This window comes from Wasmannia auropunctata, unplaced genomic scaffold, assembly GCF_000956235.1.
Source record: "Wasmannia auropunctata unplaced genomic scaffold, wasmannia.A_1.0 LD334169.1, whole genome shotgun sequence".
NCBI classification, from domain to species: domain Eukaryota; kingdom Metazoa; phylum Arthropoda; class Insecta; order Hymenoptera; family Formicidae; genus Wasmannia; species Wasmannia auropunctata.
Genome location: NW_012028721.1, coordinates 1 through 11886, shown reverse-complemented (window position 1 = coordinate 11886; position 11886 = coordinate 1). Strand labels below are relative to the sequence as shown.

The 11886-nt window shown below is 29.6% G+C and overlaps 2 protein-coding genes across 3 annotated transcripts in view; both read left to right on the top strand.

The window, feature by feature from the left end:
- Window positions 1–8108, top strand: part of LOC105459695 (juvenile hormone esterase-like) — an 8943-nt gene extending 835 nt beyond the window's left edge. The window contains exons 2-9 of one of the 2 annotated variants that reach the window (XM_011705927.1): window positions 4478–4616; window positions 4912–5200; window positions 5609–5794; window positions 6050–6249; window positions 6388–6562; window positions 6683–6997; window positions 7310–7454; window positions 7529–8108. In XM_011705927.1, the coding sequence (XP_011704229.1) occupies window positions 4478–4616; window positions 4912–5200; window positions 5609–5794; window positions 6050–6249; window positions 6388–6562; window positions 6683–6997; window positions 7310–7454; window positions 7529–7676 (1597 nt within the window). In that variant the 3' untranslated portion in view covers window positions 7677–8108. Of the gene's footprint in view, window positions 1–4428; window positions 4617–4911; window positions 5201–5608; window positions 5795–6049; window positions 6250–6387; window positions 6563–6682; window positions 6998–7309; window positions 7455–7528 lie in introns of both variants that reach the window. The other variant, XM_011705928.1, reaches the window with a different exon arrangement.
- Window positions 8109–8293: 185 nt separating this feature from the next.
- LOC105459694 (cholinesterase-like) lies at window positions 8294–11830 on the top strand. Its single transcript, XM_011705926.1, has 3 exons — window positions 8294–8906; window positions 10712–10994; window positions 11506–11830. The coding sequence occupies exons 1-3, from the start codon at window positions 8766–8768 to the stop codon at window positions 11721–11723; spliced, it is 642 nt and encodes a 213-aa protein (XP_011704228.1). The 5' UTR covers window positions 8294–8765; the 3' UTR covers window positions 11724–11830.
- Window positions 11831–11886: the final 56 nt, after the last annotated feature.

Genomic DNA, 11886 nt, shown 5'->3' with positions numbered 1-11886 from the left:
TATATATAAATTTTTCTTTTCCTCTTGGATGACTTCAAGATTATTTCAGATGAGTTTTACTACACACATTTTTATTATAAAATTTCTTTTTAATATATATTTTACTAAAAAAGATTGATGATATAAAAATATTATTATTAAGCACCAAGACACGCTTTATACCATGTTAGCATTTGCTCATTTTAATTGAAACGCTTCACAGTCGATTCAGATACTTAATTATTTATACACATCGCCGTTGAAAGACGTTCTTCCTGAATTTACTGGTTATACGATAAATATTATCATATGCTTCGATAGTTGAACGATAAGACACTCGCTTAAGAAAGCAGGATGTCCAGGTTCAAATCAAGGCTGAGAAAATACTTAATAAGTTATTTTCACAGGATTTAAAAAGATACTCAAGAGAGACGAATTATTAGATTTCATCGGTTAGACGATAGAAGACTATAACATTGTATGCAAGTCATCATATTTATTTCATACAATATTAAGTCTTCTATATCATCCGATCGGTTAGACTGAAAATCTAATAATTTGACTTTACTGGACTTTCTTTTTAAATGCTGTGAAAATAATTTATTGCGAAAAATATTATCTATTATCAATATTATATATTGAATATTATATGTGTGTCATATGTATATTTATGCATCTATATGTATACAGGACATACTTCTAAATACATTTATATTAAATGTAGATGCTTTAATATATATTCTTGTAAATAAAATAATACTTTTAGATTTATATACTAATCTCTTTTTTTAATTCTAAGCTAACGTATCTTTAATTAATCCGTAAAAGCTACTTCTCTTTTGAATGGTTTTGTTTAACACAAAATTTTGAAAACAATTACGTTCTTTTTTCGAAAATTTAATATTACCAATCGATTGGTCAGAAAATTTTACATTGAGAAACACTTTTGCTTTTTATTTTTAGAAGATATAAAACTTTAAAAACGCTTGATGCGAATTCGTACCCAGATGTCCTTTACGGGTTAAAAGTAATAGCTAACGATTTTAGCTGTTTTCCATAAATGTTCTTTATAAATTCCTTTATCTAAGATCTAGGTTAACAGTCAACTTTTAACATTCAATAAATAATCTTTTAAATTTATACCCAATAAATCTGACATTAATTTCAAACAAGATAGATGTATACAACAAATAATGAGGCAAAAAAGAACCAAATTCGGCTGCCTAATAACATTCTTAATTTTTTAAGTCTATAAATTATTTCAGTGTACATTACGTGTCGATTACTGTCAGTCTTCATTAAGAATGCAGACATAACTTAAAGCTGAAAAAATATCACATATCTATTAAATTGATGATGATGTTATAAGCATTCTAAAATATTGTGAAGAGCTTTTTTTAAATATTAAAACAATTAAGATGTTATTGAGCCAACATCTAACTTCGGCCAAATTTGGAACTCCTATTGTCCTCATTATTTATTGAATCTAACATAATACAATTTACTTTTTCATTTACTAGAATTACAGGCGCGCGCTTCGCGTGTGCTATTTAACATTTTTTTGCCTTTTACTATATATGCTATTGCACATCAATTTCAATATAAATGTCAAAATATGCAATGATAGATTGTTCAATCAAGTAAGCATAGCGAAAAAATCAATCAGCATCGTGAAAGATAATAAATACTGAATAAAAAAATACTAAATTATTTCAAATAAATAACATAATTTAAAAATAATTAAAATAAAGCAGATGTCCAATTGTCATGTATCACATAAAAATTTTTATCTGCCATATTATATAAAAATTATAACATTACATTAATTTAGTGATACATGTACGTATAATATGTGTGTGTATTTTATAAAACTTTACATTCTTAAATAGGAAAAGCTGGAAAACTATGTACCAGATACAAGATTCGAGAGAAATTCACCATTTTATAAATTTAATTTATTATTTTCAAATGATTCCATTTAAATTAAGTTAATTCCATTATTTTATTTCATGTTACGTTCATATATCATGTTACATCATATAAAAGTGATATGATATTGTGTCTATTTTCTTTTCAATTGTTCAGATTTGTTTTAGTTTTATATGATAAGAATATTAATTCTATCTTAAGACATATTAGATGTTAATTATCTTCTTTATTGTTGATTAAACAGAAGATAATATAAGTTGTATAATTATAAATAACAGTAGTTGCAAACATAGATCCGTATTCAAAACTTTAATTATCGATAAATGCGCGCTTTTATTAAAATTCTATAGTATACGTAATGTAAAGTATAGCGTGTTAGCGCATTCTGAATACGAATCATAATTGCAAAAATAGCAAAAAGAAAAATGGACTATAAACCTTACATAAATTAATTTAATATTTCTTCTACAGTCTATAATTACTTCTCACTTCTACACTTTTCATCTCTATATGCAGGGAATGGAAAATTACCTTTTAAAAGTAACTAGTTATCATTACTCGTTACCAAGTTAAAAAAATAACTAGTTACTATTACTAGTTATAGATTTTTAAAAATAACTCGTTATCGTTACTTAAAAAATAACGATTCGTTACTTTTCCGTTACATTTTTAATGCTGAAATAAGATTAGTTTAAATAATTTAAGAATCTTTTTTAAATAATAATGAAAGCAATACAATAGTGACACTTGATCGATATATAAAAATACAACTAGGAAAAGAAAAGCTTTTTCAATATGAGCTATAAGAGCTTTTAGCTTCGTGTTCAGTTGGAAGCATTATTTTAGAGTGAATTTATATACATATTCAATTCTATAAACTATGCGCCAATTAAATTTTCGATCTTGAAATGCAAATTGAATTCGGCTGATATTTTTTACAATAAATGTTTCAAAGTATTTTAAGATTCTTATTAATGTAAATGTTTTATTAAATTAATTGTCAATTTAATTTATAATATTGATTGAGTTATGGCATTCTTAAGATGTCATAAACCAATCACAAGAGCCATATTAATATTTTAAGGTAACAACACATATTATTTAAAATAGTCTTAAAATAAGAACAAACTATGAATATTAGCCAAAGACTGAAGATTGAGTAAATTTATGAAAATATAAATATAAAATAAATATAAAAAGTTCAAAACATCAAAAAATAACGTTAAAAGTAACTGTATAATTCGTTACCGTTACAGTAACTAAAAAAAGCATAACCAATCCGTTACCAATCCGTTCCTATCTAAAAAAAGTGCATATAAAGTCGATAATTCGCATTTCTCGAAATTATTTGATGTCGCTTTTCCGCGATGTTGATTGGTTGTCTCGCTGCGCTTACTTTGTGTAAGCTGTGTTATTGCATTTCGACAGTTGTGCGTATTAAGGTTGATGTTATTGTAAATTATACTCGTGGTAAGAAGTGTTAAATACCGCGCGCAAAGCGCGCGTTTGTAGTGCTAGTACCAAAAAAGCTGTAATATATGGCGTTATAAGTAACGAGTTACTTTCAATCTTTGTCTATATGTGTGCAAACTCAGTCGGGGGTATATAAGAATGTCGTGTTTTGAAAATCCAGTTTAGACAATCCGAACAAGTAAATCATTTCTTGTTAGTCTCTCGTGAGTAAAATCGGTCAGGTAAAAACAATATCACAAAAACTCGGGATATAAAAATAAATAAAGTCTTTTTTTTTTAATTTGTTTTCATAATCCAACAGACAGATTTGCATTTATAGTGCGCGTTGGAAAGTGCGATGCTCCTAAGGGACAATAGTAAGACGTGCAACAAATGCCGCTGCGAACGTCGATCCCTTGAGTGCGCGCACACGCAATCCACGGCAACAAAGCCGATTAATTATATTTTGTTGAATTAACATACACGGTATAATGAAGATTACATCGCTACCGTATGGAGGACGCGGCCCAATATATGGTATTCCGTCCGATATCTCCGCTTAATTCATGGAACATGACTCGATTATCATCACTTTCGCTATCGATTAGGAATTAAAAGCAATACAAATACAAAGCAAAAGTCAAGGCAAGACAAGACAACGGGGATATATGTAGCTTGCGTCTCGCTTGTCCTATATACGGAGTTTCTAATCGCATTCCCTTAAAATGAAATTGCGCATGTCGCGCAGTGTACGATACATCGACTTAAAAAATCTAATAACAGAGATAAAACTGACGTAGAACTCGCAGTCGCGACCATTTCAAGGTTTCAAAGATTTATTTTATCTTGTTTTACGTCATCAAGATTAGTGATATCTCTTGCAAATAATACAGTGATATATGTAATATAAAAATAGAAACTATGAAACCAATATGTCGTCAAAATGTAAATTTTTAAAACAAATATATGTTAATAATATATATTTATAATATTATAATATATTATATATTTATATATAATATATTATAGATATAATATTATATATTTATAAATATATTTATATTACAGACAAATATACGGGTTTTTCAATGTTATTCTCGTTCTTATATTTCTTCAGCTTATTTATGAGCGAAACAAGAGTACATGTGACTGAAGGAACATTGAAAGGTGTCGTCGTAGATGGATACAATGTCCGTTATCTCGCTTTTCGCGGAATACCATATGCCAAACCGCCGGTTGGCGAACTCAGATTTAAGGTAAATATAATAATATCGTGTCGTTATACGAACGAATAACAGATTGTTCAACAACAAAAAAAGAACTTTAGTTGATATTTCTTTATAATTATAATACAATTTAAAAAAAATTCGAGTTAGAAGAGTTTCAATTTTCTTTAAATGTTCACAAATTTATTACGGTATAATAAACTCTAAAAAATTTTAAATATATATATTTTCTAAAGATAAATATAGTTCTATATATATATACATATATATATATATATATATTAAACTCTAATATAAATGTATATGATTTTATATAATTATATAGGATCCGGAACCAGCAAAATCGTGGTCCGGTGAGAGAGATGCTTCAAAATACGGAAACGTGTGTGTTCAAGTAGATTTAGACACACACAAAATTGTGGGAGATGAAGATTGTCTCTATTTAAATGTATACACCACGAAAATCAACCTCTTGAAAAAACGTCCGGTAATGGTATGGATCCATGGTGGTGGCTATTTTGTAGGTTCCGGTAATCCATACTGGTATGGTCCCGATCATATCGTACAAAAAGACGTAGTATTGGTTACTCTGAATTATAGATTAAGTGTTCTAGGTACGTTATTCATTATTTTCATATGTATTTCTTGTATATTTATTCGCTTTTGGAATTTCTTCAAATTTCCTCAGAGAATGTAAACATGTATTTACATTTATAATTTTCAAATATGTTGTTACGTTATTATTACAATCTAAATCAAATACTAATATGGAAAATAAAAATGGCTGAAATAAATATATTCAATTACTGTTGAAAATGTTAAATAAGAGCAAATATTCTTTTTTATTTATTACAACAAATATTTCTAAAGTCGAAATTAACGCTTCTATAAGAAAAGCAAAAGATTATTGCCCAGAAAATAGAGAATTATACCTTTTTCTCTGTGTTTTTCGACCTTCTACTTTTAGCTTAAATATAACTTTATAAAAGACCTTATAAAAGAAAAAGTTAAAATGGTTTCAGGTTTTCTAAACCTCAACGATAAAGTGGCAACAGGTAATCAAGGTTTGAAGGATACGGTCTTGGCGTTAAAATGGGTTAAAAAAAATATATTAAAGTTCGGTGGAGATCCAGATAATGTCACTATCTTCGGCGAAAGTGCTGGTGCAGGCACGGTACATCATCTAGCTCTGTCTCCGTTTGCTAAAGGTAATTCGTAGTGTTAAAAATTCCCATTTTTATTTCCGTTACAAAGAAATATGTTAAAATTTGAAAATTTATAAAAAATAATATTAATAAATTTCCCCAATATTATTATTAAGAAATTATCAACACCAAATTTGTCAAAAAATCAATAATTAGAAAAAAATCGAATTCTAAGATAACTATACAGTTGAAAGGGAAGAAAATACGATTTTAATGAAATCTAGTGAACTAGATCCATTCCACGATCGTTCCTTGCAGGTTTATTCCACAAAGTGATCGCACAAAGTGGCGTCGTCGCAAATCCTTGGGCCTTCGTTGAAAAGCCGTCCGCAGGTTTTCGGATGGCCGAAAAACTCGGAAATGCAACATCAGATCCGAAAATCGCATACGAGTTTCTAAAAACGATCGATGCGAAAACACTTACGGAAACTTCACAAGTGTCACTTCCCACAGAAGAAGTAGGTATCTCAATATTTGATTATTATCAGTATTAATATTTAAATACAATATGGATTATATTTTAATATAAACTCGATTTTGTAGACTAAAATATTTTAATGTACGAATAAAAATATTTTTATTTGTAATCTCATCAGGAAAGACTGAGTTTCGAACCACTCTTCACACCCAGTCTGGACACCAAGATTTCATCGAAACCATTTTTTGCTGAACATCCAAAGGAATATTTGAAACGCGGGGTTCAAATACCCTTCCTTTTAGGATTTAATCGTAACGAAGGAATATTTTTTATACGTAGCAGCTTTTTCGGAGGTAATATAAAAATATTACATTTTGTCATTTACACTAATACACTTTTTGATTGTGTTGTTTTTATTTCTTTCGCACGAGTTTAAAATGATAAGTAAAATCAAGCTTTTAAAATTGTTTCAGGTTATATGAGCAAGGAAGCTATAGAACAAGTAAATGATGATTTTAAAAAAGGAATAGTATCAAGTATATTAAAGACATTACCTGAAATAGGAATCACTGTAGAGGAATTGAGACATTTATATTTTGGAAATGAAGAAATATCAGAAGAAACTTTGAATAATTATGCGTACTTCATAGGAGACGAATTTTTCGTTCGTGGCATAATGAAAGTAGCTGAACAGCAGAAGTCTTCTGGCGGTTCGACGTACCTATATAAATTCGATTATGAGAGCGAAACTTCTGTTATGAGAAAGGTGCTGAATATCGGTCTTCCAGGTATACATTGTCCAATTAATTAGAACTGGCTAATTAATAAATATTACTGTAAAAATTCTCATATCAAAAAAGACAAACACAATTTTGTCATCCAACGACACCTTCGAATTTTTATCGAATCATTTAACTCTGTTCGATTTGTAACAATTGCGCATAAAGCAATGATAAAAATATCTAATTTAATAAAAAAAATTAATATTTAGAAAATTAAAAGAATTAAGAATTTTAAAAAATGTAAATTAAAAATTTTAAAGGGAAATAATGAGAAACTGCATTAAAAAAAAAGATTTATTATATAATAATATTTTATAGGAGTATGCCACACGGAGGATTTATCTTATCTATTTCGCCCAGAAATGGCGAAAATAATGAATTGGACGCTACCCGAAGTTGGTACAGATGATTACAAAGTAGTAAATCATTTTACGCAAATGTGGACGGATTTTGCTAAAACAGGGTACAAGAACTTTTTCCTAGTTTTACAGAAATCCTGCAGACGTATATTAATAATTAATTCCAATCGATTTTTAGAAATCCAACGCCTACTACAAATTTATGGTTACCATTAACCAATCCGACACAAAACGAAGATTACAATTACCTAAATCTTGATCTAAATCCACAAATGAAAACCTTTCGTCCCGGAAAGGAACGTTGGAATTGGGAAAGTCGTAAATAAATGTTTCAAAACGCGTTGTATCTGCTGAAATCTTATCTGTTAAAATTTTTAATTTTTGAAGTATCTTTTGTTCTATATTTTAAAAAATTAATATATATGTACATATATAATATAAAACTAATAATCAATATACATAAATATTCTTTATCATGCAACTTTTAAAAATGTTTCTTAACTTAAAACTGATGTTTCTCCGTAGATGTAATAAAATAAAGAAAATTACTATACTTATACTTCATGTTTTAATATTTCAGCATTTGCAAACTGTGCTAAAGTTATTTCCTTCATAAATATTAATGTGAATATTTATTATCAAAGATGTCGAAATATTGTAAATAGTTTTCGAGCTATAAATCTGTCGAGAACGAAAGACATTTCCCGAATTAAATTTGAAAAAAATAATTAAATTCTGAATTATAATTAATAATTTAATTTAAATTTTATCTTTTATTTTCGTGTTTGCAGTCATGTTTATTTTAAAGTTTATTGATAATTTTGACTAAAAGACTTCTTAATTACTTATATAATTTTTTATAAGCAGTAAATATTATTAGGATATTTTTTTTAAATATGCTAACATATCAAAATAATATAATAATAGAGATGCCTAGAACCGAGACATCAAAACGTATTGAAAAATATATTTACAATTAAGTAAGTCAGAAGTTTATTTACTGACACGTGTCAGTTTTTCTCTCGTACACAGTTATTTGTATACACAATAATTATTGCTTTATCATTTGAAATTATCTGACGCGAAAAATATATAAAGTTTATATGCCGCTTATCGTTTAACACAGTGAAAGAAACAATGCGTGTGCATGTGCAGTTTATTATTATTATATGTCGTATAAATGATATCTCCCCCAAATTATCCGATAGACGATAATGATATCATACAAACAGTGAATCAGCAATTCTTCTTCATTTAATCCCCCACTCTCTCCTCGGTGAGAGTCACTCGAGCACAGTGTCCGGCACTCAGTTACATGCGTACGTGGTTGTATAATCGTGCCTCGACACACTACACAGGTAGTAGTCGCGGGATCGTCAACGTTGCTCTCTCTTTCTTCCGCCACAGTATCCATCATGAACAATAATCGTGTGGACGTATACGTGCGCGAGGGAAAATTAATCGGTATCGTCGACGAAAATATCCATGGCGGTCATTACGTCGCCTTCCGAGGAATACCGTACGCGAAACCGCCGATTGGCAAACTCAGATTCAAGGTAAAATAACATTCCGTCACGATAGATGCGTTCGGCATGACTGTGCAAGTAACCGTTCTACGTCGAGCCGTAAGAACTGAACAATCGCAATCGAATATTCTTCTAATAATCGGCTGTGATTGGCTGATCAATTCTTACGGATTATGGCTTACAATCCGACGACGTATTGTAGAATGGACTCTAACTGCGGTTTAACTGACAGCTCGAACTCTTCTTTAGCTCTCTTTGTTTGAACTTTGAATCGAAAAGATAGTGTCAAAGATAGTGTCAGTTAAAAAAATGGTAAATGAACGATACTAATTTTAAAAAATGGATACTGCTTCTCCTTCCGGATTGTTATCTTACATTTATAATTGAACTGGTGGATTACACGGATTATTTAGTACGCTTTTATTTTTACATACACTTGTGTAAAGCATGACATTCAGAGAATGATTTATAGACCGACGTAAACAGAAATCAAATATAAAATCTGATTGCGTCCTCCTATCCTCCTATTTTTTATCTTCCTATCTAAAAAAAGCATGTTAAATCGAATTTGAAATGTAACGTTGTGCGACGCTGATTGGTTCTTTCGCTGCGCTAACTTTGTGAGCGGCTGTCATTGAATATTTTGACAGTTGTATGTATTGAGATTAATGTGATATAATAGTGAATTATAGTAAAAAGTAAAAAATGTTAAATAGCGCGCGCGAAGCGTAATATAGTATTGTAAAATGCGACTAGTACTATAAAAAAACAAAAAATTAACATAATTAATAAAAATAGATAATTCAAGAGAATAACACCGATTCTCTTATAATTTACAATTTAAAATTTAAATTGCTAACATTATTAACATAATATACATAATTCATAAACTTTAAATTATCAATTCACATGAAATATCAGCGGTATATTAAATAAAGCTTTATAGAATAAAAAAAACTTTTAAATTTCTCTCAAAAGCTATATTGTAATAATATTACTAGATGATTTCTTATTAAAGCTGCAAACAATTGACACATTAACAATTAATAATTTACGAGGCTTATCGAAACCTGATAAAATTTTGATAAAAAAATAATCGACACGAATCGATTCTTCACATATTAGCATTCAATTCAGCGACGGTAAATTTCTAGCGTGATTCAAAGATATAATGATTTATGTCTAATATAAATTAATGTTTTTACTATACAATTCGTGTAACTGAAGCATACAAAAACAAAAGCATGAACAGTAGAACTGAAGCAGTAATCGGATCGATCAATCACAGTCGAGCGTTCTTTCCGAGCTAATCTATTATTCTTGAGAATGCTCAATTGTGACCGGTCGATTCATTTACTAAGGTTCACTACTTTGCTCGACGTGACAGAACCTCAAGGATGCACCAGCGTACGAAAAAAAAAATTATACAAATGTCTGTTGAAATGTTCACAGTTTAAATATAAAATATGGAATATTTCAAGCAACTTAGAGATTTTATTGCTGTCAATAAGTTATCATTAATAAAATAAAAAAGCTAACATTTCATAACTTAAGAATGTTATTTACATGCGATTGTGAACTTTGCGCTCTCTAAACTATTAATCATTGACTGTCTAGTGACGTACGACAAAATTGTATATATGAATAATAATAAAAGAAACGTCCTTGAAATCTGAATGAATATCAGAATATACGTGCCTGTCATTTATATTGATAATTTGTCAATTTCCTCCTCACGTTCCTGCGTATGGATTAATCGCACGTTTTAGTTAAAAACAAAAATATTATATCAGATTTTTTTAAATACTAAATAAAGACTATGTTTATCTATACAGGATCCGCTACCGCCGGAAAAATGGTCCGGCGGCAGAGATGCCTCGAAATATGGAAACGTCGCCGTTCAATTTGATTTACTAAAACGCGAAGTAATAGGTGACGAAGATTGCCTATATCTGAACGTATATACGCTAGATATCGTTAAAAAACGCCCAGTTATGGTGTGGATACACGGTGGCGGTTTTAGCCTGGGTTCCGGCGATGCCTCGATTTATGGTCCAGATTATATTGTTCAAAAGGACGTGGTGCTGGTTACGCTAAATTACAGACTAGGGGTTCTCGGTACGTGGCACGTCAACTCGATACGAAATTGTGCAACACATTGCGTCTCGTGGTTTTCTTCAAAACAATTTTAAGTTTTAAATTTTCTTTTTCCAAAGAAGTCATTTTTGCGCGCTGATGCTTTTATGAAAAACAGTTTATATTTTCAAGGTTAATATTTCATACGTACTAATACCGTAGATATTACCAAAGTAATAACTACACAAGTAACAACTGTAGTACTGATTCATATACATTTTATGTATGTTTCCTAAAGGTATATCTAATGTTTTATAATATAGCTTAGAAAACTTATATAAAATCAGTTGTGTTACTATAATTATATAGTACTATTTACATTCGTATTGTTTACTGATATTATTTTTACATCATTTAAAGCAAAGAAATTCTACTTAAAAAAATATTGTCATTAACAAATTTTCCTATTAAATTTTCCTATTAAATATACGTAGATCACTACTTCTATACTTCTGATCGTGTTTAGAAATGAAAAAGGCATTAATGACTTCAGGTTTTCTGAATCTCTACGACAAAGTGGCAACGGGTAATCAAGGTATGAAGGATGTGATTATGGCGTTACAATGGGTGCAAAAAAATATATCACAATTCGGTGGAGATCCGAAAAACGTCACTATCTTTGGCGAGAGCGCTGGTGGAGCTATCGTGCATTTTCTAACTCTGTCTCCGTTAGCTAAAGGTGCAACCTATAATCCTATTGATACGCAATGATGTAAAATCAGCAAATTTTATCTCATTTAATATTCAAAGATTTATTGGCTGTTTTGAACTTGATCTTTGCTATAAAAAAAAAAATACTCGAGCACTGCCAAGATAAAAGATATAAGCTGTTTACCAAGTTTCTTTTCTCTTTCTTGCTCTCTCTCTCTCTCTC